The 24,694-nt window shown below is 34.2% G+C and overlaps 1 protein-coding gene and 2 long non-coding RNA genes across 6 annotated transcripts in view; all 3 read right to left on the bottom strand.

The window, feature by feature from the left end:
* Nucleotides 1–2,768, bottom strand: part of LOC107025368 — a 32,187-nt gene extending 29,419 nt beyond the window's left edge. For all 4 annotated transcript variants that reach the window (XR_003579156.1, XR_003579157.1, XR_003579158.1 and 1 more), the window contains exons 1-2: nt 2,326–2,768; nt 2,137–2,238 (exon numbers count right to left, since the gene is read on the bottom strand). This is a non-coding gene — a long non-coding RNA (uncharacterized LOC107025368). The remainder of the gene's footprint in view (nt 1–2,136; nt 2,239–2,325) is intronic.
* Nucleotides 2,769–7,071: 4,303 nt separating this feature from the next.
* On the bottom strand, nt 7,072–7,644 carry LOC114077999 (uncharacterized mitochondrial protein AtMg00810-like). The gene is made up of 2 exons (XM_027918497.1): nt 7,569–7,644; nt 7,072–7,520 (listed from the first exon to the last, which is right to left on the bottom strand). Exons 1-2 carry the CDS (start codon nt 7,642–7,644, stop codon nt 7,072–7,074), a joined length of 525 nt encoding a protein of 174 aa, XP_027774298.1.
* A 6-nt stretch (nt 7,645–7,650) lies between these two features.
* On the bottom strand, nt 7,651–23,425 carry LOC114077861. The gene is made up of 3 exons (XR_003579147.1): nt 23,374–23,425; nt 19,615–19,617; nt 7,651–7,760 (listed from the first exon to the last, which is right to left on the bottom strand). It is a non-coding gene; the product is annotated as an uncharacterized LOC114077861 (long non-coding RNA).
* Nucleotides 23,426–24,694: the final 1,269 nt, after the last annotated feature.

The following is a 24,694-nucleotide window of genomic DNA, read 5'->3' as shown; positions in this document are numbered from 1 at the left end:
TTTTGTTTTCCCTTTAGTTGGGTGTCTACTAATGTTCACAAATGTCATGCTTATATAGGAGTTTCAAAGTGAAGAATTAATTTGTATATCTCATACTAGATGTTAATGGCATTAAAAGTCATTACATCACATTCTACAAAAACTCTTCTTATGTTTTGACACGGAAAAATTAATCTCTTTGTAAGGTAATTTACTTTCTATTATTTGCATTACATAAAAAATTGAATAAAGGTAGAATTGATATCACCTATACAATGATCTTTGAGATCCCCTTGCAACTAATGTCATTCTTAGTAAGATTTGAAGATAATAAAATTTTCATAATTACAAGGAGAGATGAGATAAAAATCATTGATAAGGGGATAGAGAGGCCTACATTAGTGACTACCAACAAATTAGAAGATTTAAAGTGGATCAAAATATGATATCCGCATTATTAATTTTTACTATATGAGTGGTTGGTTACACCACAACAAAAATGACCATTAGCGATAGTTAATTCTTAATTGCCACTACATATATATATATATTTTAGTGGCAATTGTCACTCTTTGTATATGTCCCTAAAGCCTTTAGCAGTATTGCTTCTAATGGCACTTAACTAATGCTGGTAAAGACTTTAGCACTCTTTATTAGTGTCAATATTTAATGCCGCTAAAAGTTGTTTTTGTTTTAGTGTTAGTTTCATCTATCCATGTTCATGTAGGCCTTCAGTTGGATATAGAGCTCATTCAAGGTATGACTATTGAAACCATTAATAAATTAAATTAAAAGAAAGTCTAAGAAACCATGTAAACATGTTAAGCTTCTTAATGTCTTCATTAACTTCCATGTTACTCCAAGGAGCCTACATTTACCCTTAACTTGCCTTAATTAGATGCTTATAATCACTTTCAGGATTGAATCCATTATCTACACACCTATTGATACGAAAGAGAAAAATAGAGCCCTCAACCCACTTTTTAGTACCCCCTCCACCAAACTTATCATTTCTATAAGTGAAATTAGCATGTATTTGACAAATACCTATATGTTGGATTCAGTGTACAAAATAGTCTTATCAATCCTAATGTTTATGTCCAAGTTTCAAGTTATCTCCTCCCAATTGGGTCTCAAGTTGATCTTCTGGAACTACCATTTTTCTACTTCATTTAGAGTAAAAAGTTATAGACTTGTTGACATACATCTTTTGAGTACTATAATTCATCCCACATCTTACTCTCCAAATTTCCCAAGTATTAATTATTGATAGGGATAATACTAGAGATCAAAGCAATCATAGAATTCTGACTCCTGAATTTCTATCAGTTAACTGAAATTTGTATATAGGATACATTTACCAATGAATACTAAACATGTTTCTTGGAAAGCACACCATCATAGAACAGATCCTCCTTTCAATAGCAGGTGAGGAGGAGCAACAACAACATCTGGCACATTGGATAATATTCATCTAGATAATCCTATTATTTGTGGGTTATCTGTCCCTCAAAAATTTCTAAACAATAACATACACTTTGAAAGGCACCCTCTTTTGTTAGGTCATGCAGTAAATTCGTGTTTGCTAACACGTTCTCCTAAGAAGCTATCAGGTTGAGATGCAGACCAGTGATAAAGAACCTTTCGCATTTGTGAAACAAATACAAATATCAAGCCTAGTAGGATTCAAGAATATTTATAAATTAAAATATTATGCGAGTTTGACAAACAAAGAGGGTTCTTGAGAAGGTACTTAAGGAGGACACACGAAAAGCAGTTTAAAATAAAGCCAGTGGAAGCTACATATGGGAACCTATTGTCTATGAACAAACTCAAAAGGCTAGAATATAACTTTTAATAAGTAAATTGTAAATACGGAAGAAAGTGCGCACATATTAGTCCTTAATATATTTTTATGATTCACAGTAACATATTTCTATACAATTTTCTGTAATAATAAAGATACCCTTTATTACTTATATATAGACATGCAAGGATCTCAGATTCAATTTCATATAACCACAACATTAAACTTCCTCGTTGTTGACCTCCAATATTATAATATGTGCTTGATGATTGGGATAAATACGACAAATAATTAAGCAAATCATCAACAAAAATTGAGAAAGATAATCAACAATGTTTGACATTACTTACATATGTGCTCTTAGACTTCAGATCCACAAACTCATCGTTTCCTTTTGTATGTGTCCTTTTCAAAAGTTTGTGTGGATGAGGTAGCCGTCCAAGTACAATTGCCTAACATTGAGATCACATCTATCAAAGTTATTATATAGGGATTAACTTTGAAAAAACTATAACTTGACAAAATGAAGATGATTGTACCATTTGTCTTGCATGTTCTCGGTGAGTCCGGGAGCCTCCAATACGGCGTGAGGGACCAGATCCTTCACCACACTTCTCAATTCTCGATTATTTGAACATTTTGTAGATTTATCTTTAAAATCGTTAGTATCGTAGAGAGGCTTCCAGCTGTCCCTAATAGATTTTGGGATATTTTTTCGTTTCACCTCAGAGGATCTTGCTTCATATAACATACCTTTGTATTGTATTGAACTTCTTTTTAAATAAAATGATCCTCTATGGAACCATCATTGCAGTATATATTCCAATAGAATCACCTTTGTTTAAAAAGAAAAAGAAAATATCACATGAATTGATATTGCAAAAATTCAGGATGAATAAATTCATTAAAAATGATAGTAAAAGAGAATTTATAGGTAAAATGGGTACGCGAATAATATAGTAGAAGGAGGAGATTAATTGGAATGGGGGATACTCTCAAAACTTAATTTGCACAATAGCCACTTAGTTTCTTTTTTATTTAATATTTAGGGTTAGGTAAAAAAAAGTGAAAAAGTGGGGTTGAGTTGTGGGGTCAAAGACCTTTTCTTTACTTTTAGAAATTGGGGGATAAATACAAGTTAATAAAAATACAATGAAGGCCCTTTTTATATTTTATCAAACATTTTCATTTTTTAAATTCATTTAACTATTCAACAATTTTTCTTTCTTTTCTTCAACCTCTCTTCTTCCTTATTTTTTTGAGTATCTCAAATAGTTGAATTATTTTTTCTCCGATCTTCTTTCCCAAGTTGAAGCGTTCATCCTCTTGTGCTCAGGTAAGTTCATTTATCTTTTTTCGACAGTTTTAGATCCATTTTACTCTATTTTTGTTGCATTTTAGTTTAATGAATTTTGAACTTTTTTGAAAATTTGATTGTTCTTGATTAAAATTGTTAAAAATTAATATATGTTGAGTTCGTGTTCTTGATTTCATATCTTTAATTGTGTTTTGTTGTGAATAATGGTTATATTTTTTTGAACTTTTATGTTTATATTGTTTATCGATTTTAAATTATTATTTTTTGCGTTTAAGTCGACGATAGTGGTGTTCTCGTTGCTTTCTTTTGCATTATTTTAGTCTAGAATTATTGTACCTTGTTTTGCCTGTTTAATATGTACTATTCTGTTTTAGTTAATACACTAGTGATCAATAAATTAATCACTACAAATTTATTTTTGCTTATAGATTGTAAAATTAGAAAATCATTAAAGAATATGTTTATACTGCTTGCAGCACTAAGTAAAATAAAGTTGATCACTAAGGATTTTTTTTTTGTAATAGTAAGGATGACGGTTTATCGTGACCATTTTTGAAAAAATTTAATTGATCAAAATATTATGTTGATTCCAAGCAAATATGTTTTGAACACTTGAGAAATTTGCTGAAACACTTAAAATTCAATGAATAAATGATCTATTATATGTTGTTGCAATGTGCTAAGAATAAAAAAAGGATAAAAGTCTTTCAATATTGTGATTTTTTTATATCTCAAGGTGATCAAGAATAAGAAAATCACTATTGAAAGGGTGATAAGCTTGATCAAATGAAGTCAATTGAGAAAGGAGCCAAAGTTGCAGTGCAATTTAGTTTAGCTCGTGCCCTCAGTGCTACTGGCAAGAGATTCTTTGGAGAAAGCGGATTCAAACCAAATTTAAAAAAAGTGGTTGATTATAATTCCTTTAAAATTTATTCATTAGAAAAAGAGTCTTTTGGACTAGCATAGAGCTATTTGAAGAAGAAGATCGTTTCGAACAAACAGAAAAGTGGATATTTATATTGTATTGTAGTTATTTAATATTAAGTGTTCGACACATTGTAGTTATCTAAAATTGAATATATATATATATATATATATATATACACACACACACACACACATAGAGAGAGAGATAACTTAGATATTACAATTGAATTTAATTTGATTTGTACTTTACTACGTTGCAAAAGTGGATATTTAAATTTTGTTAATCCTACACCATAAATATAATTAATTTTTCTCATGTGGTTGGTAGATGATGGAACGTATAGATTCACATTCCATCATTTGTAAGGAATATGATGATTGGTGCAATGATAAACAAAATATTAGTATATAACAAAAAAATAAATAACAACAAAGATATATTATATTGAGGACCATCAACTGAATTAATTGTATATCTATACTTCACGACTCACGCTTTATTAATAACATACCGTATGAATTTATAACTCTTACGAGCATAATGTCAAAAAAGATAATAATTAGTAATTAATGAAAATATAGATTAATAAAATTTTACGCAGCTAAATGAGCTTAAACAAATTATATGGTCATAGAAGAGTTCAAGTAAATTAGAAAAGACGATCATGTATCTACGAGAATGGATAGTGGTTATACATTTAATATCCTCAAAATAATGTTTATTAAAGTGCAAGTATGTTTTGTTAGGATTTCATTAGTTCAACCACAATTCATCGTCATATTTATTTTATCGTTATTTTCAATATATGTACACTTTTATATGATTTATGACTTGTTTAACTTACTTATTTGTATAAATTTTTAATAGTTTATTTTTTATTAATTAATTATTCTCTTTTTAAAGTTCTACTAGTTATAATCTAAACATATGTATCCTAATCTAGTTAGTTAATTATGGATGAAGGTCTTATGATAGGTTAGACTATAAGAAGTTGAGGACTAAACTAAGTATAATCTAGCCTATACTAAGACCTTCATCGGTAATAAACTTACTAGACTATTACACATGTATAGACTTTAACTAGTAGAATTTTAAAAAGAGAATAATTAACTAATAAAAAATAAATTATTGCAGTTTACATCATAAATGAGTTTAAACAAATCATATGATCATACATGAGTCTGCGTAAATTGGGTATAATAATAAGAGATTTATGAGAATGAACTGTGGTTGAACAAATAAGATCCTTATAACATACTTGTGTTTGGTTAACCTTATTGTGAGGATACTAATTGTATAACCATTACTCATCCTCACACATCCCGATATAATTATAGACCCCAATGTATGTAAACTCTTATATGATCTTATGACTTGTTTAAGCTCATTTAATCATGTAAATTTCTATAATTTAGTTTTTACTTGATTATTTTCTTTTTTTATTACAATAATTGTCTCAGTCGAGCATAGGCCCTGGAGACCATTTAATTTGTTTAGTATCATTCATCTAATCGTATAGAATTGTCAATACATTATGTAGTATAGTACATAAATCAAACATACGGTATGCACAATATATATTTGTCTTAGTCTTTTAAATATAGAAAGGGACCAAAAACATCAAAATTAACATGCTGCTAATTATACTAAACTGATGAGTCTCAAATTAGATACATTACCTTGGGTTACAAAAAAAAAAGTGGGACAAGTTTATCTAAAATTTATCGTTATTACATGTGGTTCTCTTGTGTGTGGATATATTACACACTATATACTTATTCTTCCTCTTGATTTTGAAAGTCTCGCCAACATCCTTATTTTCTTTCTTTCTTCCAAGCTTGATATCGACAAGGATACTTGAAAGAATATAGACATCTAACAATTCATGTGGCAAACAATATTGGAACTCTACAACGATTCCATTGGGATGACCATCCATATCAATGAGCACCAAAACTTTTATCTTCAATCTAATCATTGTCATCGATTGTAGGGTGGGTGATAGGAGCATCAAAGACCTCATGAAAATATTTATCTTCAATATTGTCCTAGTGTGATCGGCGGTGACATCCAACATATACAGGGACACTTAATTGTCATTTTGTATGAATGTGGGGTGTATTTTTTTCCCTTTCATTCATTAGATAAATAATCATTACTTTTCTTGGCTGACAATCTAATTTTCGATATCTCAATTATGATACAAACCATGTTGTGTATAAATCATTGCAACGAAATGGGATGACCATTGTCACTTTACTAGATAATTTTCAAATCCAACATTTAGGACCTCCTTCAACACACATTCATATAATCACCGTTAACAATAATTACTGTAACTACTGACATTATTGACCATAATAATCGATCATAGATTATGGTATCAGTCTATAACTGGGCAAAGACTGACAGGTCGTTCTCCAAAAAATGTCAATAAATGAAATCGAATGTAATCGGCACTCTTCTAAAGTCTAGCTAGAAAATAGGAAGCACTAAACTAAAATTAGTAAAAAAAAAGTAAAAATAATAAGCTGGAAAAAATGTCACCTGTCTAACACTCCTCCTTAACACTTTTGTGGCGAACACCAATTCTTTGCATCAATATTCAAACCTTTCCTTTGGCAATGACTTATGAAAATGTCAGCTAGCTGGTTCTCAAATGAACAATGAAAAAGCAACACTTCGTTAGATTGTTGTACTTCTCTAATGAAATGAAACTTGATCTTTATATGCTTAGTTTGACCATGAAACACTGGATTTTTGAGATTGAAACTGTTGAAATGTTGTCACATATGATCTTGGTAGCTTCTGTTGGTTCATGGCCTAAGTCCTTCATCATCTTTCTTAGCCAGATAGCTTTATGCAAGGTAGATGCAACAGCTATATACTTAGCTTCTGTTTTTGATTGACCTACATTTTCTTGTTTTTTAGAGGTCCAACTAAAACAACTTGTCCCTAAAAAAAAGATATCCAGAGGTGCTTCTGGAATCATCAACTCCGCCACCCCAATCACTATAGAGTACCCAATCAGGTTCATAGTTACTTTGGCAGATCTTGGGAAAAAATGCCAAACTTGTTGGTTCCTTTAATATACCTTAACAATCTTTTAGCCGCTGTGAAGCGTGTCTCTATAGGTGAATGCATGAACATAGAGAGCAAACTAACAACAAATAGAATGTCAGGTCTGCTTGCAGTTAGATATAGAAGACTGCCAATTAAGCTTCTATACATACTATCATCCACTTTTTCGGATTCCTCATACTTTCCAAGCTTCACACCAGTAGATATTGGAGTACTCACAGGTTTGCAGTCTTGCATTTTGAACCTTTTTAGATAATCCGAAATGTATTTGTGATGACATATGAAAATTTCGTCACTAAACTGCAACACTTCCAGTCCAAGAAAGTACTTCATGAATCCAAGATCACTCATTTCAAAGATTTTCTCCATTTCATGCTTGAACCTTTGTATTAGTTTAATTTTGCTTCCTGTCATAAGCATGTCATACACATAAATTGAGACAATCAAAGACTCACCTGCAGTGTCTTTCACATATAAAGTAGCTTCTCTTTGACTTCCAACAAAGCCAAGTTGGATAAGATGATTGTCCATCCTCTCATACCATACCCTTGGGTCTTGTTTTAGGCCATACAAGGCCTCCGTTAAGAGATAAACTTGATCCTTTTTTCCAGGAGTTGAGAAACCATCAGGTTGCTCTACATAGATCTCTTCAGCAAGCAAACCATTCAAGAAAGTCAATTTTATATCAACTTGATGAATTTGCCAGAAACTATGAGATGCAAATGCAATAATGAGCTTGATTGTGTCACACCTTGCTACAGGAGCAAATGTTTCCTAGTAATCCACACCATATTCTTGTATGTATCCCTTCACCACAAATCTATCCTTATGTTTGCACATTGTTCCATCAGGATTTAGTTTTGTCTTGAAAATCCATTTTACACCAATCATCTTACGATTTCTAGGTCTATCAACAAGCTGCCAGGTTCCATTCTTACCGATCATGTTTAGTTCATCTTGCATAACTCTCCTCCTTGCCTGAGAGTCTTGTGCTTTTGTATAGCTGGTTGGTTCAGAGATAACCAAGTTACACCGTTGATATACATTTTTTAAGAATCGAACTCCCCTCATTGGTCTTCTAATTTTTCCAATCCCAACCAGATGCTACATAAAACTTCACTTCTCGGCTGAGAATTAGTTTTTCTGATTTCAAATAGAAAATCTTGTAACCTTTGGATGAACTATAGCCCATAATATGTCTTTATAAGCCTTGTTACCCAACTTACTGCTCTTTGTTTTTGGAACTCGATAATAACATATACACCTAAGGATTCTGAGATGGTGTACAGATGGTTTGTTCCCACACCAAGCTTCATATGGAGTCATGTCCTACAAGGCCTTAGTAGGCAATCTGTTTAGCAAATATGCAGAGGTATTGATTGCCTTCGCCTGAAACTTATTTGAGATATTTCTTTCAAGCAAAAGACATCTAGCCATCTCCATTATTGTCCTGTTCTTCCTTTCAGACACACCATTTTGTCGTGGAGTGTATGATAATGTCAATTTGTGCCTAATACGTGTGCTATTACAAAACTCCACAAATTGAGAAGAAGTATATTGCCCTCCATTGTCAGACCTTAAAGCCTTAATACTAAGATTACATTGCTTTTCTACTAAAGCTTTAAATTGTTTAAAAATATAAAAGACTTCAGTGTTCATTCTTATGAAATAAACTCAACACATTCTGGTGTAGTCATCAATAAAGAGAAGAGAGTATTTGTTACCACTCAGCGAAACTATTTTCATTGGGCTGCAAACATCCGTATGTATAAGCTGAAGTTTCTGGTTAGCTCTCCATACTTGATTTTCTTAAAATGGCAATTTTGTTTGCTTTCCTTGTTAGCAAATTCCACAAACATGAGCATTAGAAAGAAATTCAGGAATATTTTCCACTATCTCCTTCTTTTTCATCTCCGCGATGCTACTAAGATTGAAGTGACCAAACCTTTTATGTCATTGGTTTGTGAAGTAATTGTGTAATCCTGCTTAGTTATTTTCTCCCAATCAACTGAAAACATTCTGTTGCTCATCTTGACATAAAACAACTCTACTCCAGAAGGGTTACAAACAACACATTCACGATTCTTAAAATGTAGATAATAATTATTTTGAAGCATTTGTCCAAAACTCAACAAATTTTAACTCATATCAGGTGTGTACAAAACATCAGGAATAGTATTGATACCTAATATTGTTGAGATAGACACTGTACCTATGCCTTTTAATTCTACTGCCTCACTGTTTCCTATCGAGGAATTAGGACAGTTCAACATCATTGCACCAAGTGATGTGTGCAACCACAATCAAGAAGCCATGAATCAGAGGATTCATTGATTAAAAAGTATGAAACTGCAAAGAGTTACTCCTCATGTGCATCTGCAACTTTTGCTACTTGTGCTTCCAAAGCACCAAAGGCCTTTGATCATGATTTGCAGACCTTGGATATGTGTCCCCTTTGCTTACATTTGTTAATTATAACATCGACTCTCCACAACAGTACTTCTCCATATGTGTATTTCTTTTACAATGTGTGCACGGAGGGAACTTGTGCTTCACATCTCCACTATTGTTTCATCCATCATGCTTGCCCTGATTCTTTGGGTTGAACTGTTTTTTTCCTTTTTGATTTTGTACAGAGAAAGCTCCTTCAGTGAGTTTTTCCCGTCTCATAGTCTTTATTTGTTCTTGTGCTTGAAGACCACTCATTAGTTCACCTAATGAAAGTTTTCCCAGGTACTTGGATTTTCCACGAGAGGAAATCTTATATTGAAACTTCTCATGAAGAGTCACAAGAACTTTCTCCATAATTCTTCTATCTGTATATTCTTCACCAAGAAGTCTAATGTTTTTGACAATTAAGGAGATTTGATCAGCATAGTTACTGATAGTTTCATCCTCCTGCATATTCAAGGACTCAAACTCTCTTTTCAGGTTCAACACTTGCATTTGACGTGTTCTATCGCTGCCTTGATGTTCTTCTTTCAACCTTCCCAAGGCTCTTTTTCATTTTTGCAAGCCATGATTATGTAAAACACAGAATCTTCCACAATATTCTGTATAAGCGACATCAGTTTGAGGACAATAGTCCTGCTTTACATGTTAGTCTATACATTCAGTTTATGCAGTTTCGTTAGAGTTAGTTGGGACATGTCCCAGCAACTCGACTCATTTAGAGGCTTTTCATACATAGTAGTATATTAAATTGTTGTTAAGTGGTTGTTTCAATTACCACTAAACTCTTATTATTGTATATATACTTACTGTAATAGGGTTTTTCCTATTTTCAGATATCCACTATTTTTAGCTTACACATACTATATGCTTTACTTGCTTATTTTTAGTATGCTTGATATATGCCAAACTCAGGGCTAGCTTGGGGTCTCTCGTGATCCTAGGTATCGTATTATATCTAGGGGGTAGCCTCAAGGTGTGACAGATCAGGTAAACCCACTTGGGTGATCCACCCTTTTGGTTAGGTGAGTCCTAGTTGGGAGTTTGTATTCCTTTTAATGTTTTTGGCCTCTTTTTTCATGTATTCATCCTTGCATATTACTTTTAGCCTTCATAGCTGAAAAACATCAAAATATCATCAGAATATGACATAATTAAGCATTAAGGACACTAATTGTTGAATTAAAAAGGCCCCAAAAGAGTGAAAATCTACCACTCATAAAAAATCTACTTGAGAAGAAAAAATTGTTTGATGGTGGTGGAAAGCGAAAAGGAGATGGATCTAAAATGAGATTATGGTGGTGTCGAGACTGGATTTAAGATTTCTTCCACTTTTTTGGTCTTAGGATTGTGTATTTGGTGGAAAACCTACCCAACATCCCTTGTATTCTCCCTTCTCATATCCCTAAGCTCTATTTTTGCTCTAAAATTTATATGCAATATTCATATCGGATTTTTGATAATTTTAATTTATGAGATATAGTGTAAACATTAATGATTGGGTTATGTTGTATATATCTTCAACGCCAGATGACTTCATCTATGATGACTATATTTGTTAATACAATGAAATTAAGTGAACATAGATAACCTATACAAGTTAGTGACAATTGAATAGTAGCTACAAATAAATATAAGTAAAATTAGAGCGTATAAATACAAGTGATACAAGCTTTTAACAATTGACACAATAGAGCAAATGACTTCATATGAAATTAGCGAGCATGAATATAATTAAGTGATGCAAGTTATTAACAGTTGATATAGTAAAGTGAATGAATACAAGTGAAATTAGAATGAATGAATGTAGGTCCTTCTAGTTGTTTGTGTCATTGTTTACATGCTATATTTGTTGCACAAGCAAATACAGTCGACACATATTGTAATATTTGCGCAAATGAATAAACTAAATATAGGGGCTTGGAAACCAAATTATGTTGCGAATGGTAATTACTAAAATAACACTTAAATTTGATAATTAGCTCCCTCCCATACTATAGTGGTTTCTATAAGTTGCCCTAATCGAATCAAGTATTATTAAATTACTGAAGTTCGACTTTGCTCATGAGTTTTGTTTTTTAGTGAGTCTGGACGAACAAGGTATATAATATAAGAAGCGTTTATAAAGCTGAACTTACTAAAGCTCTAGAATGTTTTTTCTTCGAAGATCACAAAGAAAGAAGAGACTCATTATTTCTAATGATTATCATGTATAATATTAAGGATTATATGACTTACAATCAAGATATTATTAATAATGCTAAATCACATAAATGATCTGATATGATGAAGTGCATGTATGGTAATTATGTCTGGGATATTGTTGTGTCCAACCTGAAGATAAAACATTGTGGAGATATTGATTGATATAAGGCCTATTCATGGTAAAAAAATTTATCTAGGAAAAAAAATAATAGACCATTTCACCGTTGGCCATTAAAAATGCCTTCAAAATCATTACAACACTGGTGATTAATTTTGATGTCGTGCTTCACCAGATGAATGTTAAGACCATTTTTCTCAATGGAGAACTGTCCACCTTGAAGGTTTCAATGAATAAGTCCATTATGGACTGAAGCAAGATTTTCTATGTGGTATCGAAAGTCTGAAAGGTTATGCCTTATGAGATATATTTGGTTTAATGGAGGATAAGTTCGATGAATATATATAATGGGACACCATATAAATTGTATCTTTATGCATATGTAATTCTCTTCGGCTTAACTTAAATGTATAATAGGGAACTATTTGTTCTGTTGTTACAGTACTTGTTTAATGCACACATATCTATTTCAGAGAGAGTTTGTTCTTGAAACCTGAGTTAGCTCCTAACCACTTCACCATTCCTCGTCTGTCAATGGATTCTCCACTTAACTCTCACTACTTGAATCATCGTTATCTGCAATTGAGGACTGGCTTTTTAAACCAGAATTTTCATGAAGTCTATACTTGAGAAACTTCACCCTGCTTTTTTGTTCTGAATCTTTTCCTTTGCGCTTTCGTCTTTCAGGTTCTGCTGATTCCATTGTATGGGCTGCAGAAACAAAGGTAGCACCAGCAGATTCATTCATCTTTTCATCACCTTCTTCCTCGTCTTCTTCTCCTTTGTCGTCTATGTAGAACAAAATATCATTCTCCAATTTTTTCTTACCATCTTTCAAAGCAGGTTGTTCAAAGCCCTCTGTCATACTATCGAGCAACAATTTAGCTCGTATTTTTAATATGTTATTGTCAAAGATTCTTATCCAACCATTTTCAATATTAGGAATCCACCCTGTAATATTCAAGTTAATAGAAACTCTGATTCATGTTTACCAGTAGAGAATAAATGGCCAACCTATCTTGGTAGTTAGTGCAGAAATGTGTGATACAAAGGTATTCAATTTACTAACTCAAGAATGTAGCAGGGGATGAACTACTTGGTTCACCTCTTTGTCTTCTGCACCAATCTTACTTCTGACCCACTTGATTATATGAGGAGGGAAACTAAAACCAGAAAAGGCATTTGTGTAAGAAGTTGCTTTCGTCTGTTCCTTCTGTTTTCTGAAAACAAAGAAACAGAATTATATTTCAGCATCTCAAAAAATATTTAGAGCATGATGCTCGAGCTCTCATGCCTATTCAATTCTATATCTTCACCAGTAACTAACAGTCTTGCCATGATAATATTTTTCACATTCTTGGCAGATAACTGATCCATTTGCTCGGGATTTAAGAAAGAATATTCCACTAGTACCACAGCATCATAGAGAATTTTTCTTAAGCACTTCTCATCGTTTGAATTCTGCAGCAGAATAGGAGGTGAAAATATGAGAATCCTCAAACTATAACAAAAGCATAATTACGAGAACTTCTACTTAAAGCCTATCTACACACACGAGCCATCAAATGAGAAATTTAAAAGCATTTAGTAAATTCAAAACATTATTCTACAAAGTATTTTCTGCCAAAAGAAACTAAAAACAATCCAAAGAATTCTTCCCCAAAGACAGTGGGGCTCAATGGCCAAGTTAGCTAAAATAGAGATTTAGTTGTGTAGTCCATTTTAAAGTGACTTTTAGTTATATCTCTCTTCTCCTACGAGAGATCAGAAAAAAATAACATAAGAAATGTAAAAATAACATGAGATCTTTGTATTGTCATTTCCTTTTAGTCAAATTGAGTGTAGATATTTTTGGGAAAACGCGGACAAGCATAAAAATATATATGGTAAAAGTAATGGAAATAAAATGAGAAAATAATGACACCAAAAATTTTATGTGGAAAGCATTCTAAATAAGGGAAAAAACCACGGGCCAAGAGGAGCAACTGATATTACTATAGTAAGGAATTTTACAGTGTAGTCACGAGTACAATACTCAAAGTGACTACTATCCTCTCAAAAATAACAAACTCTTTTGGATTCCCCCTTACTAAAATATCGCTCAAACTCTATTTTTCTTCACAGACAATTTTTCTTCTATAGTCAATGGATTACCTCACTTTGCTTTCAAAATGGTTTTTCTCTCTAACTTGGTGTGTTCTACAAATGAGCAAGAATTCTCTATTTATAGAAGAAATTTACAACTAATGATGTCACCAATGACATCATGAAAATACTTATGTTTCAAACTTTGCAACTTAAGTAGTTATCTTGGTAGATTTAGTTGGTATGTTGTTGCACCAAATTAAGACTTTCACAATTAATATGGGGCTGGAACCACACAGATGTAGGAGATCATTTCGTCTAGTTAAAACTCTGGCCACGTTACTCAAACCTCTCGAGATGCTAATGGCACATATTATAGCTATTACAATTTGATTAAATCTAAAGAACAGTGGTGAAGTGAGCTCAAAATCTTACCAAGGCCACATGTTCGAACCTCTTGAAAAGCTGTTTTGCACAGGTTTTAACTCTTACTGGTCAAATAGAAAACACTAAAGGACTCAAAGACAGTGGGGCTAAGATGTCTAACCAGTGGGGAGGCTGTTGGTAAAGATAGCTCCAGTAGCATCATTAAAAGGGTCTATCAATTCAACAAATGAGAACTTAGTATAGTTTAAAAATCACAAAATTATATAAAAAAAATGCAATACAGAGATGTCAAACCGGTAAGCATAAAGAATTCATGTAATATGTGTCACGCCCCGAGCTACCCTCGCGACGCGGACACCGAACCTAGGACCACAAGTGATCCCAAGCTAACCCTCTTGGCATGATCATGAGCGTATTAAAGATAATTAACTGATGCGAAAGCTAAATCATAACTTATAATGAAAAGATGGGGAATACCAATATTCTATAACTGAGATATTTGAAAACAATGAATTTAATACAAAAGAAAAATTAACTCAATACTGAGCTGAAACTAACTATATCTTAAATAAGCCTCTAAACTAGACTATAAATACTGGGACAAGCCCCCAGCTAAATCTAGCAAAAACTGAAACTAAATGACTAAAAATTGAAATGTCACTCATGACTGTTGTCCTCGGAGAATGAGGACTCACCACTGAATCTGCTGAACTTGAGATCGAAAATCGATCTATGCGTGATTTGGATGCTGAGAACCTAAACCTACATCACGAGAAGATGTAGCGCACGTATGCGTCAGTACTTGAAAGGTACTTAGCATGAAGGATAGAGTAAAGCTGAAATAAAACATAACTGAACAAGCATAAAAGCAAGTATAATAATTTGACATGATAAATTGAATTCTGATATGACTGGATGCATGAACAACTTATAACATGCTGAAACTGAATATTGAATATACTGATAAATGGTCAACACAGAGAATCTGACTGAACTGTGGGAGCTACTAATAACCGATAATAAAACCACATGAGTAAAATGTGGAGTCCAATGTATAAACCCCATCGAGAGGACTTAATATACCCTTCCAAAGGTATAAAGACATGCTGGCGTGATCACTAAACTGATTGCCCACATAGGGGACTTACTACCTACTTGGCTAGTAGTTCCGGGACTATTGGGTACGTTAAACCCTAGTCCTACTCGGTATTATGCTACTCCCAATGAAATTTGTAAATTTACTGATTATGTCTGAGTTTCTGTAAATACTGGATAGATCGAAACTGAACATGCAAACTGAGAATGCAACAATTATTCTAGTAATTATGCATTTATAACTGAGGCATGTGTATCTGAAGTGTCTGAAATATCTGACCTAGCATGTGTATTTCATGAACTAAAGAAATACAAAGCTAGGGTTCTGAAACTCATGCGATAATCTGAATATTAACATGATAATCTGATTTGGAACATATATTTATTAAATTCATGAAGTTCTATCAAAGTTCTAGAAACCCTAAGTTTAATCATGATAATGAAATCAAGAATCTGACTGAAAATTAGGGACCCAATGGGTGAAAGGAACCCACTAGTGAAATCCCACATACCTAGGAATGAAATTCACGGAGAAACACTTAATTTGGGGCTGGAACTGCTGGAAACTTGCTTCGTTCATGAACTAGCGCTCTTCAGCTTTTTCTCCTTTCTTGCTTCTAATTTTCTAACTTTTGATTTAATGATTTGACTTAGATATGTTTTAATAATGTTTATATGCTTAAAATGACTAAAATATGATGATTTAGTGTCAAAACGATGTAACTTAGGGTTTAAAAGACCCCTGGGAAAGTTGCTGTCGGACCAAACAACGGCCAGGACTGACGGTCTGTCGTCTGACCAACGCCCCATCGTTGGGTCTGTAGACTGGACCTGTTTGACAGGCCTTTACTAAAATGGGCATAACTTTTTACAGAGGTCTGATTTTATCAAGGTCGCTGGATATAGAAGAATAATTCAATTATCTATCTGTGGGTAGGTCATGGGACACCTAATACATTTTGTGCTCAGATTTATGACCATTTGAAGTTGACCCAACTGCATTTTCCCTTAACTGTCTGTAAATTTTTCACCTACGGACCGTGCTAGTCATCTGTAGCTCTTGTCATAGAGTGGGTGAATGGGGGTCTCGATCGACAGTCATGGACTATGGATCATCGTCTGACCTACGGACTGTCAGTCCGTCCGTTGATCAAGACTTAGCCAATTTTTCCCTGCTGAATTTTTGGGAGTTTTTGATCCCATCGACGATTATACAGGACGGACCGTCGTCTGTCCTACGGACCATCGATGCCACCGTTGCTTGCACTTGTAATTTTTTTTGGAAAAAACTGATCTTTAGTCTATTTTGTCATTACAATATGGAAGAGTAAAACCAACATAAGGAATTAAATTAAGAGACGAATGGAACACTAATTCAACAATCAACGTGAATGGATCAAGAGAAACTCCATATATGTTCCTTCTCCATTTTATATATTGTATTATGCTTAACGGGTCAATAGAATATGGTAATTATTCCTCTTTGTTACAGAAGCATTAAGCAGGCTAGTAGCAGGAAGATCCATTGGGTGTTTGAAGTAGCAGATGAAGAGAGGTAGAACAGTCACTCTCATCTGATGATACTTTATTACTTTGTGGAAATATGATTTGATTATTTGAGGTTAAGTGCAAACTCTGTATCATCGTTCAAAAGTATGAGAAAACTAGTAAATAAAGTTCTGAAGATTTATACTTCTTCATCGAATATAGCTTTGTAGACTACAGTGACAACAATTATTCAATATCCGTACAATTCTTGGGGCATCACTAGGGGAAATCTTAAAGTTGAATGATTTCTCGCAGCCAGAAGTTAACAAAGTTGTGAAAAGGTTGAGCGGATGAAAAGACAGTATTAATTAAAGAATAGAAGTACCTAATCAAGAACTCTTCAAAGGAAAATAGCATTGCTCAACTCTACATTATTAATATGCATACCCATGCCTCAACTCCAATTTAGGTGGCATAGTTTGACTTGGACGCACTTCAACAGAGGAAGAATTTCAAAATGTATGGTCTTAAATATACCATAACATTTGTGTGGTTATGAGAAGTAATGCCAAATGCGCACATATGTCCGGAAGCAAGGCTCAAAATTCTTAATCTTAAGTATAAATGTTTGAATAAAATATATAATTGAGAGAGAAAAATTATTTCACATAATAACAATACACACCCTCCAAAAGGGAGCATGTGTTGAGTGTTTCTCCTCACTTAATGTGTGATTCAATTTTATCATCAAGGTTCTAAGCGATACTTTTCCTTTCAATTAACCTCTAAACGACTCATATTTCACTTTGTCATAAAAAAATCAATTTGTTTGTTCATATATTTGTTATTCATGCTTATAAACTAGTAGTCTAGGACTAAACATAAATTTTTTTATTTTGTCTCCCTTTGACTTTTCTTATTTAAATTTAAAGCCCATGTTTCATTTGCGCTTTGCGCATGAAGCCCCAACAAATGTTATACTCTCTCCCCTCTGTCCCAATTTATATGACTCGTTTTCCTTTTTACTCAATCTAAAAAAATGACATATATCTATATTTAGTAATTATTTAACTTTGAAATGTTCATTTTACCATTAAGGATATGATTTACAACCACACAAACATTTATCAATTTTTTAGACCACATATTTCAAGAGTCTTTCTTTCTTAAATTTCGTTCAAAGTCAAACTAACTCGTATAAAATGGGACGGAGGGAGTAACTTTTTTGCACTTAAATCCCCAACAGACCCCAGGACTTCTTTTGTAGATTTTTTTTTTGATAGCAATTGTTACAAGACTTCTGAAACTTATGGTCTTAAACGTGTTGTAACGGTTGTGTGGCCTTAAACATTTCTCATTAGGGATAAAATGATGATTAATGTTAAATTGTTTCAAATTATGGAAATATGTCACTCTTTTTTATATATACCAGTTTTGTCCACACCAACTTGCATGTGCCTCGACGTATTCCATGCAAAACTTATTCCCAACGGCAAAGGCACCAAGGAACTTTATCCACCGAGTTTTGGGAGAAAACACCTAGTGTTTTTTCCTTCATTGGTGAAAATATGTCTTTATTTTTGGAATTAACAAATAAGGAAAGAATGTCCTTACCAAAATCCCACCTTCATAAAACCAACATTTTAATTATGTTTTGAGCTTAAAACCCCAATAAATCTTGGTGCCTGTTAGAATGGGAATAGGCTTATACAATCCTATTAGAATACAAATATGTTTGTACAATCCTATTAGAATAGGAATATGAATAGAAATAGAAATAGGAATACTAAATATTATCCTACTTCATAAAGGATTTTATTCTAGAAATATAAATAGAGATGGTGGAAGCTAATATTATCATGTGTATGGTGGTCAGTCTGGAAAGAGAAATGGAAGATGTTTTGAAGATAGATGGGCGAGTAAGTGGACTTAACGGGAATAAAATGGGCGGAGGTAAGCCTCTGGTAAGGTCAACACAGGAGCGGAGGTAAACCTGTCTTTCAACATTTGGAAGCTTCTTTCACATTTTTCCGACTGCTCGAACTTCACATTCTTTTGGGTCAAGGTAGTCAATGGAGAAGAAAGAGAAGCAAACAACAAACCTTCTATAATAACCCGCAAGAGCCAAGAAGCTCTTAATGTCGGTTGGATCCAAAGGTCTAGGCCAATTCTTAACCGCTTCGGTCATTCTCAGATCCACCTCTACCCCTGCACTAGAGATGATATGTCCAAGAAAAGACACCGACCTCAACCAAAACTCACATTTGATATACTTGGCAAAAAGTTGATGTTCTTTCAGGACTTGCAAAACCACTCTCAAATGGTTTACATGCTCACCCTCATTCTTCGAATATACCAAGATGTCTTCAATGAACAAAATAACAAAGTAATCTAGGTAACTTCGAAACACCTTATTCATAAGGTCCATAAATTCTGCCGGGGCATTAGTAAACCCAAATGACATCACCCTAAACTCTTAGTGACCATATCTTGTTCTAAAGGCTGTTTTGAAAATATCCTCATTTCTCACCCTAAGTTGGTGATATCCTGACCTCAAATCGATCTTAGGAAGGTAGCTTGCCCCTTGGAGTTGATAAAACAACTCGTCAATCCGAGGGTTAGGATACTTATCATTAATGGAAACTTTGTTATGTTTCCAGTAATCGATACACATTCTCAGGGACCCATCCTTCTTATTTACAAACAAAATCGGAGCACCCCATGGGGAAATAGTAGGTTGTATGAAAACCTTGTCTAGTAAATTGTTGATTTGACCCTTCAACTCTTTCAGTTCGGCCCGAGACATCCGATAAGAAGGAATTGAAATGGATTTGTATCCGGTAAGAAGTCAATACCAAAATCAATTTCCTATTCGGGAAGGATTCCAGGAAGATAATTTGGAAAGACCTCCGGAAATTCCCTCACTACGGGGACCATCTCAATGGGAGGAATCTCGGAGTTTAAATTTTTGACTCTTACAATATGGTACAAACACCCTTTAGAGATTATTTTTCAAGCTTTCAAAAAAGAAATGATTTGACCTCTAGGCATGGAATTTCCCCCCTTCACCACCCTTGTTCTACAATCTATAGTAAAAAAGCAAGCATGCAACCAATCCATACCCAATATAACATCAAAATCGAACATATCAAGTCTAAAATAAGTATTTCTGTTGGGCAACATTATGGGACAATTCCTATGTACCCTCTTTGCAACAACCGACTCACCCACCGGGGTAGTCACCATAAAAGGTTCTTTTAGAATGTCGGGCAAAATATCAAACTTTTTAGCTACCAAAGGAGTAACAAAAGATGGGGTATCACCCGGATCAAGTAAAGAATATACATCAATAGAGAAGACTTGTAACATACCGGTCACCACGTCGGGAGAACTCTCTTGTTCACCCCTAGAGCGAAGTGCATAAAAGCGATTATTCTTTGGTGCATCAACATTTGAACCACTAGCTTGAGCTTGCCCACTACCTTTGGCTTTACCCTTCAAGTTTGGGCAATCTCGAACCTTATCCCACTTTTACCACATAACAATTGTCCATTTCAATAAGGCAATCACCATAGTGCTTCTTGCCACATTTTCTACAAGTTGGTTTCTTGCTTGGTGAACTAGTACCTCTTCCCTTTTGAGGCTTAGTGTTTGACACCCTATCATCACGAGTCTTAGGGACATCGGAAGGAACTTTATTAGAAAACCTCTTTTTGAACCTAGGCTTGTATGTATATCAATCTTAACCTTTAAAGAACCACCATCATAGAACCTTGCCCTACTTGTATCTCTACTGTTCCTCTTAACCTTGAATTTTCCACTTGTTAATCATGAACCATAAGAGGAGAAATGTTCATATTATCATGTAGCATATCCGACCGACATTCCTTTTTCAAGTCATCCGACACTCCCATCACAAAGCTGCTCATTTCATCCCTAGGGTCGGAAACCATAGAAGGAGCAATTTTGGACAACTTAGTAAATTTCAAACAGTAGTCAATCACACTCATACCTCCTTGGCGAAGTTTGCTGAAATCTTCCACTTTGGCTTCCCTCTTCTCCCTTGGAAAGAACCTATCAAGAAAAGCCTTCTTGAAAATCTCCCATGTTACTGCACTATCCCTCAAAGGCATATTGTCTCTCCATTGGACGCACCATGTTTGGGTCACGTCCTTGAGTTGGTATGTGCTAACTTGGCCATTTTACTAGTAGTCAACCCCATCGAAAATAGGATTTTGTAGGCTTCATCAATGAACTCTTAGGGGTCTTCCTCCACTTTGGATCAATAGAAAATAGGGGGATTCATCCTTAATCCCTCTAACGGGAGTCCATGGTGCTAACATGTGGGTTTCCTCTAGGTACCACTTCCCAATTTTCTTGGGTCGTCATAGCTTGAGCTTGAGTAGTGACGGCTTGTTCTTGGGTAGTAATGGCTTGAGCCATTTGGAGAAAGGCTGCCCTTATGTCCCCATCTGGCAAGGATGGAGGATTGGCTGGAGCTTGGTCATCATTAGCAACTTCTTCAAGAGAATGATCTTGATTTCCATGGGGAGGAACTCCCGCATTAGCAATCTATTCATCAAGTCTTCGTGCGGCTGACCTTCGAGTGTTCATACCGATAACCACAATACAAGGTTTAGGTGGAAAAGTAGACTGTACAGGCATGACATTGGATTTCCAAGAATATGAGAATTTGCTAAGTATCATATAGCTTCTCACTCATAAGTGTGGCGTGCTTCACAATTATGAATAAGAACCTACATAGACGTGGTTTACTGAGACATCATCCTAATGATATTCAACCTCATGCTCTGATACCAAGTTTGTCACATTCGGTTGATGTAGGTTCTATTTGAATAAAAATACTCAAGAAACTGATTTGAAAAATAAAAATATAGTGAACTTATGAAAATCAAGCTATATATTAATCTGCAAAAAGTCTGAACTAATACAAGGAAAAAATATAAAGATTAAAACTAAATGAGAACATGTTCCTCTAACTACCAAAAAAAAGGCAACTAACAGCCATAAATGGGGCCACTAGCTTCAGAAAGTTGAGCAATAAAGTTGAATAAGTCTATCTATAAAATAGGAAGCACTAAATTGAAATTAGTTAAAAAAGCATAAGCTGGAAAATATGTCAATTGTCTAACACTCCTCCTTGGCATTTTTGTGGCAAACACCAATTCTTTGCCTCAGATATTCAAACCTTTCCTTTGGCAATGACTTATGAAAATGTCATCTAGATGGTTCTCAGATGAACAATGACCAAGCAACATTTCATTAGATTGTTGGACTTCTCTAATAAAATGAAACTTGATCTTTATTTGCTTAGTTTGACCATGAAACACTAGATTTTTTGAGATTGAAACTGTTGAACTGTTGTCACACATGATCTTGGTAACTTCTGTTGGTTCATGGCCTAAGTCCTTCATCATCTTCCTTAGCCAGATATCTTTATTCACGGTAGATGCAACAGCTATATACTCAGCTTCTTCTATTGATTGACCTGTAGTTTCTTGTTTTTTAGAGTTCCAACTAAAAAAACTTGTCCCCAAACAAAAAGATATTCAGAGATGCTTCTGGAATCATCAACTCCGCTAGCCCAATCAGTATTAGAGTACTCAATAAGGTTCATAGTTACTTTGGCAAATCTTGAGAAAAAAATTCCAAACTTGTTGGTTCCTTTAATATACCTTAACACTCTTTTAGCTGCTGTGAAGCGTGTCTCTCTAAGTGAATGCATGAACATAGAGAGCAAACTAACAAAAAATAAAATGTCAGGTATGCTTGCGGTTAGATATAGAAGACTGCCAATTAAGCTTCTATACATACTATCATCCACTTTTTCGGAACCCTCATCCTTGCCAACCTTTACACTAGTAGATATTGGAGCACTCACTGGTTTGCAGTCTTGCATTTTGAACCTATTTAGAATATCCAAAATGTATTTCTAATGAAACATGAAAATTCCATCAATGTACTGCAACACTTCCATGCAAAGAAAGTACTTCATGATTCCAAGATAAGTCATTTCAAAGATTTTCTCCATTTCATGCTTGAAACTTTGGATTAGTTCAAATTGCTTCCTGTCATAATCATGTAATCCACATAAATTGAGAAAATTAAAGAATCGCCTACAGTGTCTTTCACATACAAAGTAGCTTCGCTTCGACTTCCAATAAAGCTAAGTTGGATAAGATGATTGTCCATCCTCTCATACCATACCCTTGGGGCTTGTTTTAGGCCATACAAGGCCTCCGTTAAGAGATACACTTGATCCTTTTTCAGGAGTTGAGAAACCATCAGGTTGCTCTACATTGATCTCTTAAGAAATCAAACCATTCAAGAAAGTAAATTTTATATCAAGTTGATGAATCTGCCAGGAACAATGAGATGCAAATGCAAGAATAAGCTTGATTGTTTCATACCTTGCTACAGGAGCAAATGTTTCCTGGTGATCCACTCCATATTATTGTGTGTATCCCTTCACCACCAATCTATCCTTATGTTTGCTAATTGTTACATCATGATTTAGTTTTGTTGAAAATCCATTTTACACCAATCACCTTACGATTCTAGGTCTGTCAACAAGCTGCCAGGTTCCATTCTTATCGATCATGTCTAGTTCATCTTGCATAGCTCTCCTCCATGCCTGAGAGTCTTGTGTTTTTGTACAGCTTGTTGGTTCAGAGGTAACTAAGTTACAACATTGATATACATTTTTTAAGAATCGAGTTCCCCTAACTAGTACATCATGCACTGGTTCATCTTATGAAAGTTGAACCTGCTCTTTTTCAAATAAATTAGAATAAGAGGTTTTTCTGATTTTTCCAATTCCAGCCAGCTACTACATCAAACTTCACTTCTCAGTTGAGAATTAGTTTTTTTGATTTCAAACATAAAATCTTGTAACCTTTGGATGAACTATAGCCCATAAATATGCCTTTATAAGCCTTGTTCTCTAGCTTACTACTCTTTGTTTTCGGAACTCGATAATAACATACACACCTAAAGATTTTGAGATGGTTTGTTCCCACACCAAGCTTCATATGGAGTCATGTTCGGCAAGGTCTTAGTAGGCAATCTGTTTAGCAAATATACAGAGGTATTGATTGACTCCACCCAAAACTTATTTGGGATCTTTCTTTCGAGCAAAAGACATCTGGCAATCTCCATTATGGTCATGTTCTTCCTTTCAGACACACCATTTTTTTGTGGAGTGTATGGAAATGTAAATTGGTGTTTAATACCTATGCTATTACAAAACTCGACAAATTTAGAAGAAGTATATTGCCCTCCATTGTCAGACCTTAAAGCCTTAATACTAAGATTACATTGATTTTCTACTAAAGCTTTAAATTGTTTAAAAACATTCACTCTTCATTCTTATGAAATAAACCCAACACATTTTGGTGTAGTCATCAATAAAGAGAAGAGAGTATTTGTTACCACTCAGTGCATCTATTTTCATTGGGTCGAAAACATCCGTATGTATGAGCTGAAGTTTCTGGTTAGCTCTTCATACTTGATTTTCTTGAAATGGCAATTTTGTTTGCTTTCCCTGTTGGCAAGTTTCACAAACTTGAGCATTAGAGAGAAATTCAGACATATTTTCCACTAGCTCCTTTTTTATTTCCGCGATGCTTCTCAGATTGAAGTGATCAAACCTTTTATGTCATAGGTTTGTGAAGTAATAGTGTAATCCTGCTCAGTGATTTTCTCCCAATCAACTGAAAATATTCTGTTGCT

The sequence above is a fragment of the Solanum pennellii genome, chromosome 7 (genome assembly GCF_001406875.1).
Source record: "Solanum pennellii chromosome 7, SPENNV200".
Classification (NCBI taxonomy): Eukaryota; Viridiplantae; Streptophyta; class Magnoliopsida; order Solanales; family Solanaceae; genus Solanum; species Solanum pennellii.
This window is presented reverse-complemented; position numbering and strand designations above follow the sequence as displayed.

Excerpts from the sequence above, each read along its gene's own strand:
- LOC114077999 (XM_027918497.1), bottom strand. The coding sequence starts at position 7,644 with ATGGACAATCATCTTATCCAACTTGGCTTTGTTGGAAGTCAAAGAGAA. Across the intron at positions 7,521-7,568 it reads ATATGTGAAAGACACTGCAG|GAAGCAAAATTAAACTAATA; the intron begins GTGAGTCTTTGA and ends TGCTTATGACAG.